Raw genomic sequence first — 23534 nt, 5'->3', positions numbered from 1 at the left:
TGACCCAAAAATGCCCAGAATGGACCCAAAATGGCCCAAAAATGCCCAAAACTGACCCAAAATTGACCCAAAATGGCCCAAAACTGACCCAAAATGGCCTGAAATTGACCCAAAACTGCCCAACTTTATTGGCACCGAGGGGAGGGGCCGGGTGGGGTCACTCCAGTGGTCACTGCAGGGGTCACTCTGGTGGTCAGTCCGGCGGTCACTCAGGGTTGCTCCAGAGGTCACTGGTGGCCATTCAAATGGTCAGTTGTCACTGTGGTCACTCTAAGGGTCAGTCTGGGGGGGGTCACTGCAGTGGTCACTCCATGGGGCACAAGAGTCACTGAGGGTCACTCTGGTGGTCACTGCGGTCACTCAGGATCACTCAGTCGGTGGTCAGTGGTCACTGTGGTCACTCAGTGGTCACTCAGTGGTCACTCAGTGGTCAGTCAGTGGGGCACAGCCGGGCCCCGATGTCGTCCAGCAGCCAGTCCAGGCTGGGCAGGAGGGCACTGTGGGGTCAGTCAGGGGTCAGTGGTCACTGTGGTCAGTGTGGTCACTGTGGTCACTCAGTGGTCAGTCTATGGGGCACAGGCGGGCCCCGATGTCGTCCAGCAGCCAGTCCAGGCCGGGCAGGAGGTCGCGCCCGGTGAAGGCCGAGCAGCCCTGGAGGCGCCAGCGGTGGCTGCGGATGGAGTCCAGCTCCAGGGCCTGGGGGGGGGGCACAGGGGTCACGCAGGGGTCACGCAGGGGTCACGCAGGGGTCACAGGGGGGTCAGGGGTCACAGGGCTGCGGATGGAGTCCAGCTCCAGGGCCTGGGGGGGGCACAGGGGTCACGCAGGGGTCACGCAGGGGTCACAGGGGGGTCAGGGGTCACAGGGCTGCGGATGGAGTCCAGCTCCAGTGCCTGGGGAGGGGCACAGGGGTCACGCAGGGGTCACGCAGGGGTCACACAGGGGTCACCCAGGGGTCACGCAGGGGTCAGGGTACCTGTCGGATGTCCCCGGCCGGCAGCGCCCCGGGCAGGTCCTGCTTGTTGGCGAACACGAGCAGGGAGGCCCCGGCCAGGCGCTGCGAGAGGGGACAGCAAAGGGGACAAATGGGGACAGGGATGGGGACAGGGATGGGGACAGGGACAGGGTCAGGGACAGGGACAGGGACAGGGTCAGGGTCACCCTGTGATGGCCCAGCCCCATGTCACCACCCCAGCCCTGTCCCCGTGTCCCCGTGTCCTTCCTACCCCTGTGTCCCTGTCCCCCCATTTCCCCACGTCCCCGTGTCCCCCCTCTGTCACCACATCCCTGTCCCTGTGTCCCCCCACATCTTTCCCAGCCCCTGCTCAGCCTGGGTGTCCCCTGGGGATGCCCCCAAGGTGTCCCCAACGCCCCCAAGGTGTCCCCAACGTCCCCAAGATGTCACCTGCTCATTGAGCAGCACCTGGAGCTCCCTGGCACAGCTTGAGCCGCTCGTGGTCACTGCTGTCCCCACCCCGACCCGCCCGTCCGTGTGTCCCCAATGCTCCCTGTCCCTGTGGCTGCTCCCAGGGTGTCCCCAATGTCCCCAGGGTGTCCCCAGGGTGTCCCCAATGTCACCAGGGTGTCCCCAGGGTGTCCCCAGGGTGTCCCCAATGTCACCAGGGTGTCCCCAATGTCCCCAATATCCCCAGGGTGTCCCCAATGTCCCCAGGGTGTCCCCAGGGTGTCCCCAGAGTGTCACCTCTTCCTTCAGCAATGCTTTCAGCTCGCGGGCACAGAGCTTGAGCCGCTCGTGGTCACTGCTGTCCACCACCCAGACCAGCCCGTCCGTGCTCTCGAAGTAATTGCGCCAATAGGAGCGGAGAGAGCTCTGACCCCCGACGTCCCACACGTGCAGCTGGAACCTGGGGTCACACAGGGGTCACGGGGTCATTCAGGGGTCAGTGGGGTCACACCGGGGTCAGTGATGGTCAGTCATGGTCAGCACAGAGAGCTCTGACCCCCGATGTCCCACACGTGCAGCTGGAACCTGGGGTCACACAGGGGTCACACAGGGGTCACACAAAGGTCACGGGGTCATTCAGGGGTCACAAGTGTCACAGAGGTCAGGGTGGGGTCAGCAGGGTCAACATGAGGTCATTAGGGTTAGCAGCATGGCCCCGCCCCTTCCCACCTGGATGGCCCCTCCCACGTGGATGCCCCTCCCCAAACTGGTGCCCCCTCCCACCCATTGGCTCCACCCACATCCAGCGGCCCCTCCCTCCAAGTAACCCCTCCCCCAGCCATTAGCCCCGCCCCCAGAATCCATGCCCCTTAGCCCCGCCCCTTCCCTGCCCCCTGATGCCCATGGCTCTGCCCCAGAGCATTTCACCCCGCCCCATTGGCCCCGCCCCATTGGCCCCGCCCCCTCGGCCCCGCCCCTGACCCGCGGTGCTCGAGCGTTTTGATGTTGAAGCCCAGCGTGGGGGAGGTGCCGCCCACGTCCTCCCCGTTCAGCCGCTTCAGCAGCGTCGTCTTCCCGGCGTTGTCCAATCCCCTGCGAGGGGCGGGGCCTCAGGGCACGCCCACGCACGGACACGCCCCCAGAGCCCCGCCCTGAGCGTAAACCCGCCTCTTTCCCTGCCTTTATAGGTGCCAATAACTCTGCCCTGACCAGGCCCCCTTGGCGGGCCCCACCCCTTTAAACCACACCCATGGACCCCACCCCAAGGGCCACACCCCAACCACACCCTCAGAGACTCCTCCCCAATGTGCCCCACCCTCCCAAGCCCCGCCCCTCCCGCCCCACCCACCGGAAGTCCCGCAAACCCGCCCCCACCACGCGGCCTCCCCATCCCCCACCCCCCCCCCGCGAGCCCCCTCCCCCCGCGCAGGCCCCGCCCCCTCCTTCTCCCCAGCCCCGCCCCCTCGGCCCCGCCCCCCTTAGCCCCGCTCACAGCACGAGCAGCCGCAGCTCTCGCTCCTTCTCGCGCATTTTCTTCAGGATCGTCAGGAGCCCCATGGCGGCCGAGCAAGGCCCCGCCCCCTCCGGCCCCGCCCCCAGCTCCCATTGGCCCGCGCGCCGCCGCTCCCGCCACCACTTCCGGGTCGGCGCTGCCGGCACCGCGCGCCCCCTGGCGGACCGGAGGAACCGGGGGATGGGGGGGAGGCCCGGGCGGGGTTTGGGGGTCCCGGGGGGTCCCGGGGGGGTCCCGGATCCGCCATGGCCGCCCGGAGCTTCCTCCTCATCCTCCTCATCTTCCTCATCCTCCCGCTGCCGCCCCCGGCCGCCACCGAGACCCCCGGGCCGGGCTGCCGCCTGCGCCGTAAGAGCGGGGGGACCCCGGAACCCCCAAAACCCCCCCAAAATTCCCTCGGAACGCCCAAACTGCCCCCGGGACCCTCAGAGACACCCCCGGGACCTCCAAAACTTTCCCAGAATCCCCCAAGAACCCCCCGAAATTCCCCTGGGACCCCCAGAAACTCCCCAGAGGCCCCCCCCCCCCCCAAGACCCCCCATAATCCCCCGGGACCCCCAAAATCCCCCAAGATCCCCAGAGACCCCCGGGACCCCCCCGAAGCCCCAGGAGCCCCGCCCACACCTGCACAGCCCCGCCCCTCAAGGCTCCTCCCCCCCTCCAGACTCCGCCCCTTTTGACCCCTCCTCCATTCCAGGGGTCCCTCTGCCCCTGCCGAGAGGGGCGGAGCGATGCCGCTCGGGGGGAGTGGCCTGGCTAGGCGCATGCGCGGGGCACTGCGAGTCGAGCGCCGGCCCCGCCCCCCTCGCTCTGCTGGAGGCCGGAGGGCGGAGCCTGCTGGCGCAGGCGCGGTGCTGCACCATGGAGCACGTGACACGGGTGGGCGGTGACTCGGTGTGCGGGGCGGGGCCAGGATGGCGAGGGGCTGCGGGGGCGGGGATTTTGAGGGTGTGGGCGGGGCATGGGGGCACGGGGAGGCTGGGGGTGGGGCTTGCGTGGAGTGGGTGTGGCTAAACGGGTGTGGGCGTGGTCTGAGAAGGTGTAGCAGGGCATGGGCAAGTGTAGGTGTGGCCTGCAAGGGTGTGGCAGGGCGTGTTCAGGTATGGGCGTGGCACACTCAGGTGTGTCCGGGCGTGTTCAGGTGTGGGCGTGGCACGCCCGGGTGTGCCTGGGTGTGTCCCTGGCCCCGCCCCTGACCCCGCCCCCCGCAGGTGCAGCTCACCTTGCGCTGCCCGGGCGGGTCCCGGCGGCTCCGGACGGTCTCGGCCACGTCCTGCAGGTGCGACCTGTGCCGGGGGGGCCGCTACTGACCGGAGTGACCGGAACCGACCGGGACCGACCCAGGACCGAACCGGGACTGACACGGGACTGCCCCCAAAAATCCTTTATTGACACAAAAATCTTTTATTGCTGGCTAAAAGTCCTTTTTTTGCCCCATAAAATTCTTTATTGCCCTCAAAAGCCATTTATTGCCCCGAAAAATCCTTTATTGTCCCAAAACAGCCCTGGGGTTTGGGGGGGGGTCTGTCCCCTCAGACCCCTCGGATCCTCCCACTTCCGGAACCTCCTTTCGCCACTTCCGGCGCAGACCCCGCCTCTCCTCCCCTCCTCTTCGGGTCCTCCCTACGCACCTCCCCTTATCGCCATTGGCCTGAGGGCTCGCGCACGCCCTATGCCGCGTTCTGATTGGCCGGCGCCGCTCCGCTTCGCTGACTGACGGGGAGCGCGCCGTCCGTCAAACCCTCGGCAGCCAATGAGGAGCTGTGGATCCGCAGCGGAAGTGCGTGGGCGGGTCCGGAAGCGGCGCTGTGCGGCGGAGCCGGTGCCGGTGCCGGTGCTGGTGTGTGAGGCGGAGCCGCTCCCTGTTCGGGCCCGATCGCGGCTCCGGAGCCGCTCCCGGGGCTGGGACCGATCCCCGGGCCGCCGTCGGCGCGGATTCCGGTGCCGGTTCCGCTCCCGGTACCGCTCCCGGTGCCGCGGCCATGCCGCGCTGGGCGCGGGGCTGGCCCGAGGCGCTCAAGGCCCGCGCCGCCCGGTACGCGCTGCAGCGCTGGCTCGGGCCCTTCCTGGAGGAGCCGCTGCGGCTGGAGCAGCTCGGGCTGGACCTGCGGGGAGGCACCGGGAGCCTGCGGGAGCTGCGGCTGCGGGCGGCGGTCAGCGGGGACCGGGAATAACGGGGATAACGGGGGATATCGGGACACCGGGGAGGCACCGGGAGCCTGCGGGAGCTGCGGCTGCGGGCGGCGGTCAGCAGGGGATAACGGGGATAACGGGGGCACCGGGGAGAACCGGCGGGATAACGGGGAGATAACGGGGGCAGGGGGTGCGGGTTCGGTTTTTTGGGGATTTTCCGGGGTTTGGGGGCGCCTTGGGGAATCCGCGGGGGATTTGGGGCGGTTTGAAGGTTTTTGGGGCGGTTTCGGGGTGAATTTGGGGCGGTTTTGGGGCTGATTCTGGGGCAGTTTGGGACGGGTTTGGGGGCTGATTTTGGGGTGGTTCCGGGAGGGATTCTGGGGCCATTTTGCGGCTGATTTTGGGATAATTTCGGGACCGTCCCGGCGCTGATTTTGGGGTTATTTCGGGCTGATCCCGGGCCGGTTCCGGGGGTGGTTTTGGGGTCATTCGGGGACGGTTCCGGGGCTGATTTTAGGGTTATTTTGGGGTGATTTCGGGCTGATTTTGGGGTTATTTCGAGGCCGTTGTTGGGGTTATTTCAGGGTTGTTCTGGGGCCGTTCTGGGGCTGATTTTGGAGTTATTTCGGGCTGGTTCCGGACCCGTTCCGGGGATGATTTCGGGCCGATTTTGGGCTGATTTCGGGGCGGTTCCGGGGCTGATTTTAGGGTTACTTTCGGGTAATTTCGGGCTGATTTTGGAGTGATTTCGGGGCCGTTCCGGGCCGGTTCCGGGGCGGATTTTGGGCTGATTCCGGGGCCGTTCCGGGCCGGTTCCGGGGCGGATTTTGGGATGATTTCGGGGCCGTTCCGGGCCGGTTCCGGGGCGGATTTTGGGCTGATTCCGGGGCCGTTCCGGGCCGGTTCTTGGGCTGATTTTTGGGCTGATTCCGGGGCCGTTCCGGGCCGGTTCTGGGGGTGGTTCCGGCCCGTTGCGGCCCCGTTCCCCGCGCCCCCCGACCCTCCCCGTGCCCGCAGGCCGTGGACGAGCTGCTGGCGGCGGCGGGGGCGCCGCTGGAGCTGCGCGAGGGCGCGCTCGGGGCCGTGACGGTGACGGTGCCCTGGGCGCAGCTCGGCGCGGAGCCCGTGCGGCTGCGGCTGCAGCGCCTGCGCCTCGTGCTGCGGCCCCGTGAGTGGCACCGGGGCACCCCGGGGCGCCCTGGGGCACCCTGACCTCCCATGGGGCACCCATGGGGCACCCTGGGGAACCCTGACCCTTCCTGACCCCACCATGTCCACCCCCTGTCCCCCCCGTGAGTGGTGCTGAGCCCTGGTGTCACCCTGATGTCACCCCTGGGTCGCCCTGACCCCCGCCGGGTCGCCCCCAGGTCACCCCCGTGTGCCCCCCACAATGTCCCTCCATGTCCCTTGTCCCCCTCTGCCACCCTCAGTGTCCCCTGTCCCCTCTCCCGTGTCCCCTGACCCCCCCTGACCCCTCCGTGACCCCTCCTGACCCCCCCTGACCCCTCTGTGACCCCTCCTGACCCCCCCGTGTCCCCTCTGTTCCCCCCTGGTGTCCCCTGACCCTCCCTGACCTCCCCGTGTCCCCTCTCTGACCCCCCCTGACCCCTCCGTGACCCCTCTCTGACCCCCCCTGACCCCTCCGTGACCCCTCTCTGACCCCCCCCCGTGTCCCCCCAGGCCCGCCGGGGTCTCCAGGGCCGGGGTCGCCCCCCCCGGGGGGAGCACAGCAGGGCCGGGACCCCCCCCCGGAACCGCCCCCCCTGGAGGGGCTGGAGGCGCTGGCGGTGACCATCGACACAGGTGGGGACAATGGGGACACTGGGGGGACATTGGGGACATTGGGGACATTGGGGGGACATTGGGGACACTGAGGGGACAGCAGGGACATTGGGGACAGAGGGACAGGGGCTGGAGGCGCTGGCGGTGACCATCGACACAGGTGGGGACAATGGGGACACTGGGGGGACATTGGGGACACTGAGGGGACCATGGGGATGGGGGGATCTTGGGGACATGGACAGAGGGACAGGGACACTGTGGACATTGGGGACACTGAGGGGACATTGGGGACATTGGGGACAGAGAGGTACGGATGGACGGGACATGGGTACAGGGAACAGAGGGACACTGGGGACACGGGAAGGGATTGGGGACAGTGGGGACATTGTGGGGCACATTGGGGACACAGAGGGGACAAGGATGGGGGGACGAGGGGGACAGAGGGAGAGCTTGGGGGCAGTGGGGATGTTGGCGACCCAGTGTCCCCAATGCCCCCAATGTCCCAATGTCCCCAACATCCCCAGTGTCCCCAATGTCCCCAATGTCCCAATGTCCCCAATGTCCCCACTGTCCCCAGTGTCCCCAATGTCCCCAGTGTCCCCCTGTCCCCAATGTCCCCAGTGTCCCCAGTGTCCCCAGTGTCCCCAATGTCCCCAATGTCCCCAATGTCCCCAATGTCCCCAGTGTCCCCAGTGTTCCCAATGTCCCCAGTGTCCCCAGTGTCCCCAGTGTCCCCAATGTCCCCAATGTCCCCAATGTCCCCAATGTCCCCAATGTCCCCAGTGTCCCCAGTGTCCCCAGTGTCCCCAGTGTCCCCAATGTCCCCAATGTCCCCACTGTCCCCAATGTCCCCAGTGTCCCCAATGTCCCCAGTGTCCCCAGTGTCCCCAATGTCCCCAATGTCCCCAATGTCTCCAATGTCCCCAATGTCCCCGCAGTGCTGCGGCGGCTGCAGGTGCTGCTGGAGCTCACGGAGCTGCGCCTGGAGCTGCCCCCACAGCCCGGGGGGGGCCCGGGGGGGGCCCTGGAGCTGCACCTGCCCAGGTGAGGCGGAGGGGAGGGGCCTGGGTGGGTCTGGGGGGGTCTCAGGCGTGTCCCAGGTGTCCCCAGGTATCTCAGCTGTCCCCAGGTGTCCCAGGTGTGTCCTCAGGTGTCCCCAGGTATCTCAGGTGTCCCCAGCTGTCCCGGGTGTCCCCAGGTGTCCCCAGGTGTATCTCAGGTGTATCCCAGGTGTGTCCCAGGTGTCCCCAGGTGTCCCCAGGTGTATCCCAGGTGTGTCCCCAGGTGTATCCCAGGTGTGTCCCAGCTGTCCCCAGGTGTGTCCCAGGTGTCCCCAGGTGTATCCCAGGTGTGTCCCCAGGTGTATCCCAGGTGTGTCCCAGCTGTCCCCAGGTGTGTCCCAGGTGTCCCCAGGTGTATCTCAGGTGTATCCCAGGTGTGTCTGCCGTGTCCCCAGGGTGGAGTACGAGGACTCGGGTGGGGGCACCGGGGGCGCCCCGGCCGTGCTGCACAAGGGGCTGCGGCTGCGCGACCTCAGGGTGCTGTGGCAGGAGCTGCCGCCGGCCTGGGCACAGGTACGTGTCACCCGTGTCACCTGTGTCACCCGTGTCACCTGTGTCACCTGTGTCACCCGTGTCACCCGTGTCACCCGTGTCACCTGTGTCACCCGTGTCACCCGTGTCACCCGTGTCACCCGTGTCACCCGTGTCACACCTGTGTCACCCGTGTCACCCGTGTCACCCGTGTCACCCGTGTCACCCGTGTCACCCATGTCACACCCGTGTCACCCGTGTCACCCGTGTCACCCGTGTCACCTGTGTCACCTGTGTCACCCGTGTCACCCGTGTCACCCGTGTCACCTGTGTCACCTGTGTCACACCTGTGTCACCCGTGTCACCTGTGTCACCCGTGTCACCTGTGTCACACCCGTGTCACCCGTGTCACACCTGTGTCACCCGTGTCACCTGTGTCACACCCGTGTCACCCATGTCACCCGTGTCACCCCCCTGTCACCCGTGTCACCCGTGTCACACCTGTGTCACCCATGTCACCTGTGTCACCCGTGTCACCTGTGTCACCCGTGTCACCCGTGTCACCTGTGTCACCCGTGTCACCCGTGTGTCACCCGTGTCATACCTGTGTCACCCGTGTCACCCGTGTCACCCGTGTCACCTGTGTCACCCGTGTCACCTGTGTCACCTGTGTCACCCGTGTCACCCGTGTCACCTGTGTCACCCGTGTCACCCGTGTCACCTGTGTCACCCGTGTCACCCGTGTCACCCGTGTCACCTGTGTCACCTGTGTCACCCGTGTCACCTGTGTCACACCCGTGTCACCCGTGTCACCTGTGTCACCTGTGTCACCCGTGTCACCCGTGTCACCTGTGTCACCTGTGTCACCCGTGTGTCACCCGTGTCATACCTGTGTCACCCGTGTCACCCGTGTCACCCGTGTCACCTGTGTCACCCGTGTCACCCGTGTCACCTGTGTCACCCGTGTCACCTGTGTCACCCGTGTCACCTGTGTCACACCCGTGTCACCCGTGTCACCTGTGTCACCTGTGTCACCCGTGTCACACCCGTGTCACCCGTGTCACCCGTGTCACCCGTGTCACCCGTGTCACACCCGTGTCACCCGTGTCACCCGTGTCACCCGTGTCACCCGTGTCACCCATGTCACACCCGTGTCACCCGTGTCACCCGTGTCACCCGTGTCACCCGTGTCACCCGTGTCACCCCCGTGTCCCTCCGTGCCACCCTCTGCCCAGCCTGAGCACAGGGACGGCTGCACGGACACCTGGGGCACAGCTGTGTCACCTGTCCCCTCACTGTCCCCATTGTCCCTCACTGTCCCCATTGTCCCATCAATGTCCCCTCAGTGTCCCCTCTGTCCCCAGGTGCCCGTGCCCCCCCCGTGCTGGCCGCTCTCCTGCCGGGCCCCTCGGAGCTGTGGCTGCGCCTGAAGCAGAACGAGAACGTGCCGGGCCCGGGGTGCGACTGGGAGCGACTGGGATGGACTGGGTTATACTGGGAGGGACTGGGAGGGACCGGGTTATACTGGGAGGGACTGGGGGGCACTGGTTTATACTGGGGGGGACTGGGTTATACTGGGATGGACTGGGAGGGACTGGGAGGGACTGGGTTATACTGGGAGGGACTGGGGGGCACTGGGGCAAACTGGGAGGGGATTGAGAAGCACTGGTTTGTACTGGGAGGGACTGGGAGCGACTGGAGAGACTGGGTATACTGGGAGGGACTGGAATGGACTGGGGTTAAACTGGGAGGAGATTGAGAAGCATTGGTTTGTACTGGGAGGGACTGGGGGGACTGGGATGGACTGGGGTTAAACTGGGAGGGGATTGAGAAGCACTGGTTTATACTGGAGGGACTGGGATGGATTGGGAGGGACTGGGGCAAACTGGGAGGGGATTGAGAAGCATTGGTTTGTACTGGAGGGACTGGGAACAGACTGGTTTATACTGGGAGGGACTGGGTTATACTGGGAGGGACTGGGAGGGGATTGAGAAGCATTGGTTTGTACTGGGAGGGACTGGGGGCATTGGTTTATACTGGGGGGACTGGGAATGGACTGGGATGGACTGGGAGGGACTGGGGACAGACTGGTTTTATACTGGGAGGACTGGGAGGCACTGGGGCAAACTGGGAGGGGATTGAGAAGCACTGGTTTGTACTGGGAGGGACTGGGAGCGACTGGGAGAGACTGGGTTATACTGGGAGGGACTGGAACAGACTGGTTTATACTGGGAGGGACTGGGTTATACTGGGATGGACTAGGAGGGACTGGGAGGGACTGGGTTATACTGGGAGGGGATTGAGAAGCATTGGTTTGTACTGGGAGGGACTGGGGGGACTGGAAAGGTGGGAGCTCAGTTTTGGATTTTGGGTTTTTGGTGTTTCGGGGTTTTTGGGGTCTGGTTTTGGGGATTTTGGCATCTTTGGGGTCTGGTTCTGGGGATTTCAGGGTTTTCAGGGTCAGGTTTTGGGATTTTCAGGATTTTTGGTGTTTTCGGGGGTTTTGGTGTTTTTGGGGTCTGGTTTTTGGGATTTTTGGGGTCTGGTTCTGGGGATTTTGGGGATTTCGGGGTTTTGGGATTTCGGGATTTCGGGATTTTGGGATTTTTGGGGGTTTTTGGGCTGTTTTTGGCGTGTGTGTGTGACCGTGCCCGTGCCCAGGTGGAGCTGGAGGGGAAGGTGGGGGCGCTGCACCTGCTGCTGCCCCCCCCCTGCTGGGGGTCCTGCGGGGGCTGCTGGGGGCGCTCGACCCCCCCGGTGAGTGACCCCCACCCCAAAACCCGGGGGGACCCCAAAATCTGGGGGGGGGCTCAAAACCTGGGGGGAATCCCAAAAACACAGGGGGACCCCAAAACACGGGGGAGGCGGGCTGGGGTCTCGGGGGGGGGGTCTCCCCGAACACCTGAGTTAATGTGGGGGGCAGGGGCTTCTTTTGGGGGAAATGTGTAATTTGGGGCAGTTTTTGTGTGGCAGTTTGTTTTTTGGGGGTGGTTTTGGGGAGCAGTGCATTATTTTGGGGGGGGCAGTGTGTTATTTGGGGTGTTTTTTGGGGGAGAGAGCGTTAATTTGGGGTGGTTTTTGGGGAGCAATGTGTGATTGGGAGGCAGTTTTTTGGGGGGATTTTTGGGGTGCACTGTGTTACTTCGGGGGGCAGTGTGTTATTTTGGGGTGATTTTTGGGGATAGTGTGTTATTTTGGGGGTGGTTTTTTGGGGGGCAATGTGTTGTTTTGGGTGATTTTCGGGGGGCAGTGTGTTATTTTGGGGGTGCACTGTGTTAATTGGGGGGCAGTGTGTTATTTTGGGGTGATTTTCAGAGGAGCAGTGTGTTATTTTGGGGTGACTTTCGGGGGGCAGTGTATTATTTTGGGGGTGATTTTCGGGGGGCAGTGTGTTATTTTGGGGTGGCTTTCGGGGGGCAGTGTGTTATTTTGGGGTGGTTTTTTGGGGGGGCAGTGTGTTGTTTTGGAGTGATTTTCGCGGGGCGCAGTGCGTTATTTTGGGATGATTTTCGGGGGGCAGTGTGTTATTTTGGGGTGCACTGTGTTAATTTGGGGGGTAGTGTGTTATTTTAAGGTGATTTTTGGGGGGGCAGTGTGTTATTTTGGGGTGATTTTCGGGGGGGCAGTGTGTTATTTTAGGATGATTTTCGGGGGATCATTGTGTTATTTTGGGGTGACTTTCGGGTTATCAGTGTGTTATTTTGGGGTGATTTTCAGGGGGGCAGTGTGTTATTTGGGGGTGCAGTGTTAATTTGGGGGGCAGTGTGTATTTTGGGGTGATTTTCGGGGGGCAGTGTGTTATTTGGGGGTGCAGTGTTAATTTGGGGGGCAGTGTGTTATTTGGGGGTGCACTGTGTTAATTTGGGGCGCAGTGTGTTATTTTGGGTGACTTTCGGGGGACAGTGTGTTATTTTGGGGTGATTTTCGGGAGGGCAGTGTGTTATTTTGGGGTGATTTTTCAGGGAATCAGTGTGTTATTTTGGGGTGATTTTCAGGGGGCAGTGTGTTATTTTGGGGTGACTTTCGGAGGAGCAGTGTGTTATTTTGGGGTGATTTTTCAGGGGGCAGTGTGTTATTTTGGGGTGATTTTTGGGGGGGCAGTGTGTTATTTTGGGATGATTTTCGGGGGCAGTGTGTTATTTTGGGGTGATTTTTGGGGGCAGTGTGTTATTTTGGGGTGCACTGTGTTAATTTGGGGGGCAGTGCGTTATTTTGGGGTGACTTTCGGGGGGGCAGTGTGTTATTTTAGTGTGATTTTCGGGGGGGCAGTGTGTTATTTTAGGATGATTTCGGGGGGCAGTGTGTTATTTTGGGGTGATTTTCGGGGGCAGTGTGTTTTTTGGGGGCTAGTGTGTTATTTGGGGTGCACTGTGTTAATTTGGAGGTCAATGTGTCATTTTGGGGGTCTCCCCCCCAGGTTCCCCCCCCGGGGGTCGCAGCCGCCCCCTGGGCCCGCAGGACCTGGCGTTGATCGAGCGGGAGCTGAGCCGGGGAATGAGGGGGGGGGCGCGACCCCCCGAGCCCCCCCGGGGGGGACCCCGACAGCGGTGAGGGGGGTGAGGGGGGGCTGGGGGGCTTGGGGGGGGATTTGGGGGGGATTGGGAGGAGTTTTGGGGGTTTTGGGATGGATTTTAGGGGGATTTTGGGGGGATTTTGGGTGGGTTTTGGGGGGGTTTTTGGAGGAGTTTTGGGGGTTTTGGGATGGATTTTAGGGGGATTTTGGGGGGATTTTGGGTGGGTTTTGGGGGGGTTTTGGAGGAGTTTTGGGGGTTTTGGGATGGATTTTAGGGGGATTTTGGGGGGGGTTTTGGGTGGGTTTTGGAGGGGTTTTGGAGGAGTTTTGGGGGTTTTGGGGGGGTTTTGGGTGGGTTTTTGGGGGGCTGGGAGGGTTGGGTGGGGCTTTAGGGGAGGGATTTGGGGGGAACTGGGGGGGTCTGAGGGGGATATTGGGGGCATTTTTGGGGGTTTTTGGGGTTTTTTTGGGTGTTTTTGGGGGTCCTCACCTGTTTCCCTCCCCCCCCCCAGAGCTGTTCTACTCCATGACGGGGGTCCCTGGGGGGGGGGACAGCGCAGCCCCCCCCGAGGAGACCCCCAGGGGCAGCCCCTCCCCCAGCCCGGCCGTGAGTCTGGGGGGCTTTGGGGAAATTTGGGGAATTTTGGGGAATTTGGGGGCTTTGGAGGGGGGGTGCTTGGAGTTTTGAGGGGTTTATTTTGTATTTTGTGTTTTTTGGGGGGGCTTTGAGGGTGTTTATGTGGGGTTTTGGGGGGCTTTTGGGGTGGTTTATTTGGGGTTTGGGGGCGGGTTTGGGGTTTTTTTTTGGGGTTTTGGGGAAGGATTTTGGGGCGAGTTTTGGAGTCCTGAGGGAGGATTTTTAGGGGATTTTTTATTTGGGGTTTTGGGAGGGAGAGTTGGGGTTTTTATTTGGGGTTAGGGGGCGGTTTTGGGGTTTTTTTTGGGGTCCTGAGGGAGGATTTTGGGGGGGTTTTGGGGCGGTTTATTTGGGGTTTAGGGGCGGTTTTGGGTTTTTTTTGGGGGTTTTGGGAAGGATTTTGGGGCGATTTTTGGAGTCCTGAGGGAGGATTTTTGGGGGGTTTGGGGGGGTTTTTATTTGGGGTTTTGGGGGGGGGGGGAGTTGAGTGGCTTATTTGGGGTTTTGAGGAGGGGTTTTGGGGGGATTTTTGGGTGTCCACGAAGAAAAATTTGGGCTTTTTTTGAGGGGGGGGTTATTGGGGTCAGGGGGGATTTTTTGGGAGTTTTTATGAGAAATCCTGACAGGAGAATTTGGGAATGTTTTTGGGGGAATTTTGGGGGTTTGACCCCTCCCCCCCTCCCCCTCCCCCCCCCCCCCCAGGGCAGCCCCCGGTGCCGCCGCCCCTCCCCCCACAGCAGCGCCCCCCCAGGTGAGTCCGGGGGGTCCCGGGGGGGTCCGGGGGGGTCTCTGTGTCCCCCCCCCATCCCTGACCCCCTCCCCAGGCCGGGGTCCCCCTTTTTGGGGGGGGGTCTCTGCGCCTGCAGGTGACCCTGGGCACCGTCACCGCCCTCCTGCCCGAAATGGGAGGGGCCCCCAGCCCCGCCCACCAGCGCCTGTGGGAGGAGCTCTGCAAGGCCACGCCCACCCAGCCTGGGACCACGCCCTGCCCTTCCCCCACCTCAGGTAAGGCCACACCCCCCCGGTGTCCTCAATGTCCCCAAAGCCCCTCCCATCCTTGTTCCTCCCTCTGTCTTTGCTCTTTTATCCCTTTTTTGTCCCCAAATTTGTCCCCCCGGGACCCCTCCCCTTGTCCCTCCCTGTCTCCAAATTTGTTCCCCCCTCCCCATTTTTTTCTCCCCAGTTTTTTCCTATTTTTCCTGTTTTTTTCTCGTTTTCTTTCAGTTTTTCTCCATTTTCTCTCTCCAGTTCCCAGCCCCTCTTTGTCCCCCCAGGTCCCCCCACCTTTGTCCCCTACCCTGTCCCTCATTGTCCCTCACTGTCCGTCTGTCCCTCACTGTCCCTCACTGTCCGTCTGTCCCTCACTGTCTGTCTGTCCCTCACTGTCCGTCTGTCTCTCACTGTCCGTCTGTCCGTCCATCTATCTGCCCATAGGATATCCACAGGGGGTGCCCAGCTGTGTCTGTTCCTCTGTCCCTCACTGTCCGTCCGTCTGTCTCTCACTGTCCGTCTGTCCCTCACTGTCCCTCACTGTCCATCTGTCCCTCACTGTCCGTCTGTCCCTCACTGTCTGTCCCTCACTGTCCCTCAGTGTCCGTCTGTCCCTCACTGTCCCTCAGTGTCCATCTGTCCCTCACTGTCCCTCACTGTCCGTCTGTCCCTCACTGTCCGTCTGTCCCCTGTCTGTCCCTCACTGTCCCTCTGTCCCTGTCTGTCCCCTCACTGTCCGTCTGTCCCTCACTGTCCATCTGTCCCTCACTGTCCCTCAGTGTCCGTCTGTCCCTCACTGTCCGTCTGTCCCTCACTGTCCATCTGTCCCTCACTGTCCCTCACTGTCTGTCTGTCCCTCACTGTCCCTCCCTGTCTGTCTGTCCCTCACTTGTCCGTGTGTCCATCCGTCCCCAGGCTCTCCGCGGGCGGGGCCCAGCTCTCTCTGTCCCGGGGGGCCGCGGGGGGGCCCCGGGGGGGGCTCCTCTCCCTTGCCCGCCTGGAGCTGCAGGAGGAGCTGCCGGGGGCGGAGCCTGAGCGGATACAGGTGGGCGGGGCCAGGAGGTGTGGCTAAAGGAGGGTGGGGCTTGGGGTGGGTGGGGCTTGGGAGGATGTGGCTGTGGGCCCTGGAAGTGGGCGTGGTCTGGCAGCTGCACACATCTTGGGGTGGAGCCTGAGAGAGGGGGGTGTGGCCCGAGGGGAGGCGGGAATGGGTGTGGCTGTGGAGGGGCGGGGCTCACATGAAGGGGCGTGGCCTGTCGGGTGTGTGTGGAGGGGTGGGGCTCACATAATGGGGTGTGGTCTATCTGGGTGTGTCTGTGGAGGAGCGGGGCTCACACAAAGGGGTGTGGCCTGGCAGGGTGCGTCTGTGAAGGGGCGGGGCCTGCCAGGGTGTGGCCACCCCACCCATCCCTGTCCCCGCCCCCAGGTCCTGCGTTTCCCCACCCCCCCGGCCGCCGGCCCCGCCCCCGCCCAGCCCGTGCTCCGCCTCCGCTGGGGCCCGCCCCGGCCCCGCCCCCCCCGGAGCTCCGCCCCTGCCCAAGGTGAGTGGGGGAGGGGGGGCCCCTCTGCCCCCCCAGGCGGGATTCGGGGAGGGGGGGCGGGGCTCGGGGGGCTCCGGGGGGCGTGGCCAGCCCCCCCGCGCCCCCCCTGACCCCGCGCCCCCCAGGGCCCGCCCCCCCCGCTGGAGCTGGGGCTGCAGCTGAGCCCCCCCCAGGCCGAGCTGGACCTGGGGCTGCTCGAGCGCCTCGGCCCCGCCCTCCAGGCCCTGCTGGGCCACGCCCACCGCGCCACAGACACGCCCACAGAGCGGGACATGCCCCCCGATGAGGTGGGTGGGGCTGAATGGGAGGGGCTTGGGTGGGTGGGGTCATGAGGAGGGGCTTGAATGGGTGGGCCAATGGGGGCTTGGGGTGGGAGTGGCTCAAAGTGGGAGGAGCTTGGGAGGAGGGAGGGGAGGAGCTTATTCAATGGGTGTGGCTGATGGGGAGGGGCTCACTGTGGGTGTGGCTTTGTCGCGGTCGCCGAGCATGTCCTGACCCCGCCCCTCCCCCAGGCGCGGTGGGCGTGGCCCCTGGTGCGGTGGGCGGTGCCGGGGGCGGAGCTGCGGCTACACCTGCCCCTGACCGACCTTCGCCCCGCCCCCCTGCGGGCCCCTCCCCCCCGGCTCCGCCCTGAGAGCCTCCGGGTGGGGCTGGGCGGAGCCAGGGGGTGGGCGGGGCGATGGGCGGGGCCATGGCCTGCGACCACCTGGAGGGTGAGTGGGGGAGGGGAAATGGCGAGCGGACATGGGGGGAAATGGGGGGGTGGGGGTGGGAAATGGGGGGGGGTGGGGGTGGGAAATGGGGGGACACGGGGTGGGGACAAGGGACAGGATGGGGGAAATGGGGGGTGGGAAATGGGGGGATATGGTGGGGGGGGATAGGGAGGGCCACATTGGGCAGGGGGACAAGGGATGGGGTGGGGGGACAGGAGGCAATGGGGGTAAATGGGGGGTGGGATGGGGGTTTTGGGGGGTCAGGGGTGTCGGGGGGACGGGGAGGGGAGGGGGCGCTGCTGGGGACAGCAGGGACGTTTTGGGTGGGGGGCGTTTGTGGGGCAGATCCAGGTACGGCCAGGGGGGGGCTGTGATTGGGGGGGCACTCGCAGAGACACAGAGGGGACATGGGGGGGGACGCGGGGGGGACACGGGGGGCTCACAGCGACCCCCCCCCATGGTGTCCCCCTCCCCAGTGACGTACGAGGCCGAGGGACATGGGGACCCTGCCCTGCCTGCGAGCCGAGCCCGGGCCGGCCCGGGGGGGCGCCCCCTGCCTGCCCATGTGAGATGGGGGGGGGTCTCTGGGGTCCGTTTGTGGGTCTGGGGGGTCCATTTGTGGGGTGGGGGGTCCCCAGGGTCTGTTTTTGGGGTGGGGGGGGGTCCTTAAGGTGTGATTTTGGGGGTCCTTGGGTCCATTTTTAAGGTGGGAGGGGGTCCCCAGGATCCATTTCTGGGGTCTGGGGGGTCTGGGGGCTCCCACCCCCCATGCTGACCCCTCCCCTAATTTCCCCTCCCCCCCCCCCAGGCTGGAGGTGACGGTGAACGCGACCCCCCCCCCCACCGGGGCCCCCCCCCGACCCCGTTCTCCGCCCGGCGCAGCATCTACGAGAGCCACGAGGTGAGACCCCTCCCCAAAATCCCCGGGGGGGGCTTTGGGGGTCCCTGAGCCCCCTCCCCAAAATACCCGGGGGGGGGCTTTGGGGGTCCCTGAGCCCCCTCCCCAAATCCCGGGGCTCTCTGAGGGTCCCTCACCCCCTCCCACCTGTGCCCCCCCCCCCAGCTGGTGCTGCCCGGGACCCCCGAGGAGTTGGGGGCGTTCGTGGGCGGGGCCCTGGGCGGGGCCCCCTGGAGCCTGCAGGTGACGCTGCCCCGAGCACACCTGAGCCTGAGCCCGCCCGAGCTGCTGCAGCGCCTGTACAACAGGTGAGGGACAGGAGGGGGGACACAGGGACAGGTGGGGGACACACGGACAGGTGAGGGGACACAGGGACAGGTGAGGGACAGGCGGGGGACAGAGGGACACACGGACAGGTGGGGGACACACGGACAGGTGAGGGACAGGGGACAGGTGAGGGACACACGGACAGGTGAGGGGCACACAGACAGGTGAGGGACACACGGACGGGCGGGGGGACACACAGACAGGTGAGGGACACACAGACAGGTGAGGGACACACAGACAGGTGGGGGACACACGGACAGGGGGAGGGGACACAGGGACAGGTGAAGGACACAGGGACAGGTGGGGGACACAGGGACACCGGACGGGTGGGGACACACGGACGGGTGAGGGGACACAGGAACAGGTGAGGGGACACACGGACAGGGGAGGGGCACAGGGACACACGGACAGGGGAGGGACACACGGACAGGGGAGGGACACACGGACAGGTGAGGGACACACGGACAGGTGGGGGGATACAGGGACAGGTGAGGGACACACGGACAGGTGAGGGACACACGGACAGGCGGGGGACACAGGGACAGGGGAGGGGGGACACACGGACAGGGGAGGGACACACGGACAGGTGGGGGACACACGGACAGGGGAGGGACACACGGACAGGTGAGGGACACACGGACAGGTGAGGGACACACGGACAGGTGGGGGATACAGGGACGGGTGAGGGACACACGGACAGGTGAGGGACACACGGACAGGCGGGGGACACAGGGACAGGGGAGGGACACACGGACAGGGGAGGGACACACGGACAGGTGGGGGACACACGGACAGGGGAGGGACACACGGACAGGTGAGGGACACACGGACGGGTGAGGGACACACAGACAGGTGAGGGACAGGGGACAGGTGAGGGGCACACGGACAGGTGAGGGACACAGGGACAGGTGAGGGACACAGGGACAGGTGAGGGACAGGTGGGGGGACACAGGGACACACGGACAGGGGAGGGACACACGGACAAGTGAGGGACACACAGACAGGGGAGGGACAGGGGACAGGTGAGGGACACAGGGACAGGTGAGAGGACAGAGGGACACACGGACAGGTGGGGGACACATGGACAGGTGAGGGACACAGGGACAGGGGAGGGGACAGAGGGACACACGGACAGGTGGGGGACACATGGACAGGTGAGGGACACAGGGACAGGGGAGGGGACACACGGACAGGTGAGGGGCACACGGACAGGTGAGGGACAGGGACAGGTGGGGGGATAACAGGTGAGTGGGTGCCCCGAAACCTGGGGTGATCCCCAAAACCTGGGGACAAACCCCAAAAATTTGGGGACAAACCCCAAAACCTGGGGTTACCCCTGACCCCCCCCCTCCCCCCCAGGATCAACAACGATCTCCTGCTCTGGGAGCCGGCTGGCCCCGCCCCCCCGGCCGGCCCCGCCCCCTGCGGAGACCACGCCCCCTCAGAGGACTCCGCCCCTTTGGAGGACTCCACCCACTCGGAAGGCCCCGCCTCCTTCAGGCCCTGCAGGTCCGGGCTGGGCACAGGTGAGAGCCCCCAAATCCTGAGTGTCCCCAGGTGTCCTTTGGGTGTCCCCAGGTGTCACCTGATGTCCCCTGACCCCCTCCCTATTGTCCCCCAGACTCAGAGGATGATGACGATGATGAGGACGATGAAGGCCGCAGGGGGTCCCCGCAGGACCTCGGGGACACTGGGGAGACTCGGGTGACACCCAGGGACAGCAGCGGCGGCGCCATCCTGGTCACCGTGCCCTGGGGCCGCGTCACCGCCGAGTGTCCCCCCGAGGTGAGGAGGGGTCCCCGATTGTCACCCTGTGTTCGTTTATTGTCACTCTGTGTCACCTTGGGTCCTTTAGTGTCGCCCTGTGTTACTGCTGAGTGTCCCCCTGTGCTGAGGGCAGGTCCCTTATTGTCACCTTGTGTCCCCTACTGTCACCTTGGGTCACCCCAACTGCCACCCTGGGTCCCCATGAGGGTCCCCAATTGTCACCCTTTGCCACCCTGTGTCTCCCTGTGTCCCCCTGGTGTCACTCTGGGTCCCTGCTCTGTGTCCCCAAGGGGGTGTCCCAGGCTGTGGGGGTGGGTCACGATGTCACACGGATTTTGGGGTGTCCCCAAGGGGGGGGTCACCATGTAATGACGTTTTTGGGGTCCCCAGGGGGGTCTCCCCGGCTCGCGGCTGGAGCTGGAGCTGGGGGAGGGGCGGCTCTGTGTCCTCCCCTGCCGGGGGGGGGTGCGGGGCCTGTCCCGGGCCTGCGCCGACGCCCGGAGCCTGCGCCTGCTGCACGGTACTGAAATACCCTGAAATCACCCCCAAAATCAGCCCAAAACCACCCCAAAATCATCCCCAAACCACCCCAAAAACACCCCAAAACCACCCTAAAAACACCCTAAAAGTAACCCCAAAAATAACCCAAAACCGGGGTGTGCGGGGCCTGTCCCGGGCCTGCGCTGATGCCCGGAGCCTGCGCCTGCTGCACGGTACTGAAATACCCTGAAATTAACCCAAAATCAGCCCAAAGCCACCCCAAAATCATCCCCAAACCACCCCAAAAACACCCCAAAACCACCCTAAAAACACCCTAAAAGTAACGCAAAAATAACCCAAAACCGGGGTGTGCGGGGCCTGTCCCGGGCCTGCGCTGATGCCCGGAGCCTGCGCCTGCTGCAGGCTGAAATACCCTGAAATTAACCCAAAATCAGTCCAAAACCACCCCAAAATCATCCCAAAAACGCCCTAAAAACACCCCAAAAGCACCCCTAAAACACCCTGAAAATTACCATAAAACCACCCCAAAAATAACCTAAAAATGGGGGTGCGGGGCCTGTCCCGGGCCTGCGCTGACGCCCGGAGCCTGCGCCTGCTGCAGGCTGAAATACCCTGAAATTAACCCAAAATCAGCCCACAAACACCCCAAAAACCACCCCAAAAACGGGGGGCGGGTTCCCAAAATTGCAGGGGGGGTTGGTGGAAATGGGGTGGGGGGGAGAAACAAAACCGAAGGGGGTGTGGGGGCAGAATGGGGGGGCCCAAACCGTGGGGAGGGGTCCCAAGATGGCAGGGGGTTGGTGAGGGAGGGGGTTGTCAAAAATGGGGGGGTGGATCTCTGTATTTTTTGGGGGGGGGGGGGTCGTTGTTTCTGGGGGGGGCTCGTGCCCCATTTTGGGGGTCCCCAGCCCCTCCCCCACCATGTCCCCTCCCCCCCCCCAGGCCCGGTGTCCGCGGAGGGGGCGGGGCCGGGACCGCCCCCCCCCCTGCTGCCCACCCTGGTGCCCTGGGAGGAGCCCGCGCCCCCCCCCGGGACCCCCCCGCGGCCCCCGCGCATGATGGCGCTGGCCATGGGCGGGACATTGAGCGCCAACGGGGACACCAAGGTGGGACAGACCAACACACAGGGGGATAGGGGGGGGACAGACAGACATGGGGGGGACACTGAGCGCCAACGGGGACACCAAGGTGGGACAGACCAACGCACAGGGGGACGGGGGGGGAGAGACAGACATGGGGGGGGACACTGAGCGCCAATGGGGACACCAAGGTGGACAGACCAACGCACAGGGGGATAGGGGGGGACACAGGGATTGGGGACAGACAGACAGACAGACACGGGGACAGGGTGGGGCTGGCCGTGGGCGGGACACTGAGCCCCAATGGGGACACAAGGTGGGACATGGGGACAGACAGACATGGGAGGGACAGAGGGACACAGGGACAGAGGGACATGGGGACAGACGGACAGAGGGACACGGGGGGGGATGTGGGGACAGGAAAGCGCAGGGAAGACTTGAATGGGGAGGGGACATTGGGGACCCTGGGGGGACATTGGGGACCCTGGGGGGGGGGGGGTGACACCCCTGTGCCCCCCCCGAATGTCCCCGATGTCCCCTCCGTGTCCCCCCCGTGCCAGGAGCTGGAGGTGGCGCTGGCCCTGGAGGGGCTGATGCTGAAACACCGACCCGACCCCCCCGGGACCCCCTGGTACCAACAGGTGAGAGGGGGGGACCCCATTTGGGGAGGGGTCTGGGGTTCCTGAGTTTGGGGGTTCTGGTTTTTTGGGTTTCTGAGGTCCCCATTTTTGGGGCTGTTTTGCTCATTCCCATTTTTGGGGTTCTTTTGGGACTCCTGGGGGTTGGGGTTTTCTTGGGGGGTTTTCTGGTTTTGTGGGGTTTTTTGGGGTTTCTCACTTCTGGGTTTTTCAATGGGGTTTTCTCATTTTGGGGTTTTTTTTTCCCTGGTTTTTCTCATTTTGGGGTTCTGGGCTCTCCCTTTTCCTCCTTTCCCAGCTGCTGTCTCTGGAGCACAAGCCGGTTTTGGGGTATTTTCCTGGGGTTTTCTAATTTCTGGGTTTTTTACAGGATTTTCTCATTTTTGGTGTTTTTTTCCTGGTTTTTTTTTTCACGGGTTTTTTCTCATTTTTGGGGTTCCCAGCTGCTGTCCCTGCTGGCCCTGGAGGACGAGCCGTTTTGGGGTACACGCCCCCCACGCCCCCTGACCCAGCTGCACCTGCACCTGCAGCGCTGCGGCCTCGACTACAGGTGGGCACCCCAAAAACGGGGCGGGGACCCCAAAAACGGGGAGGGGGATCCCAGAAATGGGGGAGGGGAAATCCCAAAATGGGGGGGGACCCCAAAAATGGGGGGGGACCCCAAAATAGGGATCCCAAAACCGGGGGGAGATCCCAAAATGGGGGGAGAAATGGGGGTCCTGGGAGGGGGGGAGACCCCGAAATTGGGATCCCAAAATGGGGGCTCTGACACCAAAATGGGGAGGGTCCTGCAAGGGGGCGTCACCCCAAATTGGGGATTCCAAAATGAGGGGTGACCCCAAAATGGGGGTCCTGAGGGAGGGCTCACCCCAATCTGGGGTATTTGGGGAGGGGGAAGCCCCCGATCCCTTTGGGGGGTTCTGACACGGATTTGGGGGTGTTTGGGGAGGGGTCTCACCCTCATCCCTTTGGGGATTCTGACCTGGATTTTGGGGCGGGGTCTTACCCTGATCCCTTTTGGTTCTGACCTGAATTTGGGGGTGTTTGGGGGGGGGGGGTCTCACCCCGATCCATTTGGGGGGTCCTGACCCGGGTTTTGGGGTATTTGGGGAGGAGTCTGACCGGGATTTGGAGAGGGGTCTGACCCGGGTTTGGGGTATTTGGGGAGGGGTCCTGACCCGAGTTTGGGGTATTTGGGGAGGGGTCCTGACCCAGATTTGGGGAGGGGTCTGACCCGTGTTTGGGGTATTTGGGGAGGGGGTCTGACCCGGGTTTGGGGTATTTGGGGAGGGGGTCTGACCCGGATTTGGGGTATTTGGGGAGGGGTCCTGACCCGGGTTTTGGGTATTTGGGGAGGGGGTCTGACCCAGATTTGGGGGTATTTGGGGAGGGGTCTGACCGGGATTTGGGGAGGGGTCTGACCGGGATTTGGGGAGGGGTCCTGACCTGGATTTGGGGTATTTGGGGAGGGGGTCCTCACCCGGGTTTGGGGTATTTGGGGAGGGGTCTGACTGGGATTTGGGGAGGGGTCTGACCCAGGTTTGGGGTATTTGGGGAGGGGTCCT

At 64.1% G+C, this 23534-nt stretch overlaps 3 protein-coding genes across 8 annotated transcripts; 2 read left to right on the top strand and 1 right to left on the bottom strand.

Moving 5' to 3' along the window:
- Window positions 1–99: 99 nt before the first annotated feature.
- ARL2 (ARF like GTPase 2) lies at window positions 100–3367 on the bottom strand. Of its 2 annotated transcripts, none has more exons than XM_074531102.1 (5): window positions 2898–3364; window positions 2387–2497; window positions 1703–1865; window positions 977–1057; window positions 100–696 (listed from the first exon to the last, which is right to left on the bottom strand). In XM_074531102.1, exons 1-5 carry the CDS (start codon window positions 2960–2962, stop codon window positions 562–564), a joined length of 555 nt encoding a protein of 184 aa, XP_074387203.1. In that variant the 5' UTR covers window positions 2963–3364; the 3' UTR covers window positions 100–561. The 2 variants fall into 2 exon arrangements, with proteins under 2 accessions (XP_074387203.1, XP_074387204.1); XM_074531103.1 differs by lacking the exon at window positions 100–696 and adding an exon at window positions 724–801 and having other exon boundaries at window positions 2898–3367.
- On the top strand, window positions 3142–16345 carry LOC141726325 (autophagy-related protein 2 homolog A-like). 5 transcript variants are annotated; one of them, XM_074531095.1, is made up of 13 exons: window positions 3142–3266; window positions 3616–3797; window positions 4130–5071; window positions 6069–6219; window positions 6732–6854; window positions 7772–7877; window positions 8290–8407; window positions 9730–9824; window positions 11027–11122; window positions 12783–12912; window positions 13391–13485; window positions 14218–14266; window positions 14340–14431. In XM_074531095.1, exons 3-10 carry the CDS (start codon window positions 4672–4674, stop codon window positions 12834–12836), a joined length of 1143 nt encoding a protein of 380 aa, XP_074387196.1. In that variant the 5' UTR covers window positions 3142–3266; window positions 3616–3797; window positions 4130–4671; the 3' UTR covers window positions 12837–12912; window positions 13391–13485; window positions 14218–14266; window positions 14340–14431. The 5 variants fall into 5 exon arrangements, with proteins under 5 accessions (XP_074387196.1, XP_074387197.1, XP_074387198.1 ...); XM_074531096.1 differs by lacking the exon at window positions 6732–6854; XM_074531097.1 differs by lacking the exons at window positions 3142–3266; window positions 3616–3797; window positions 13391–13485; window positions 14218–14266; window positions 14340–14431 and having other exon boundaries at window positions 4753–5071; window positions 12783–12824.
- Window positions 16346–17329: 984 nt separating this feature from the next.
- On the top strand, window positions 17330–22805 carry LOC141726304 (autophagy-related protein 2 homolog A-like). The gene is made up of 9 exons (XM_074531053.1): window positions 17330–17356; window positions 17568–17660; window positions 17823–17965; window positions 19344–19510; window positions 19606–19769; window positions 20142–20271; window positions 21195–21358; window positions 21892–21972; window positions 22413–22805. The coding sequence occupies exons 1-9, from the start codon at window positions 17330–17332 to the stop codon at window positions 22803–22805; spliced, it is 1362 nt and encodes a 453-aa protein (XP_074387154.1).
- Window positions 22806–23534: the final 729 nt, after the last annotated feature.

Source organism: Zonotrichia albicollis, chromosome 34 (assembly GCF_047830755.1).
Source record: "Zonotrichia albicollis isolate bZonAlb1 chromosome 34, bZonAlb1.hap1, whole genome shotgun sequence".
NCBI lineage: Eukaryota > Metazoa > Chordata > Aves > Passeriformes > Passerellidae > Zonotrichia > Zonotrichia albicollis.
The sequence above is the reverse complement of the archived record's forward strand: the minus strand, read 5'-3'. Positions and strand labels throughout refer to the sequence as shown.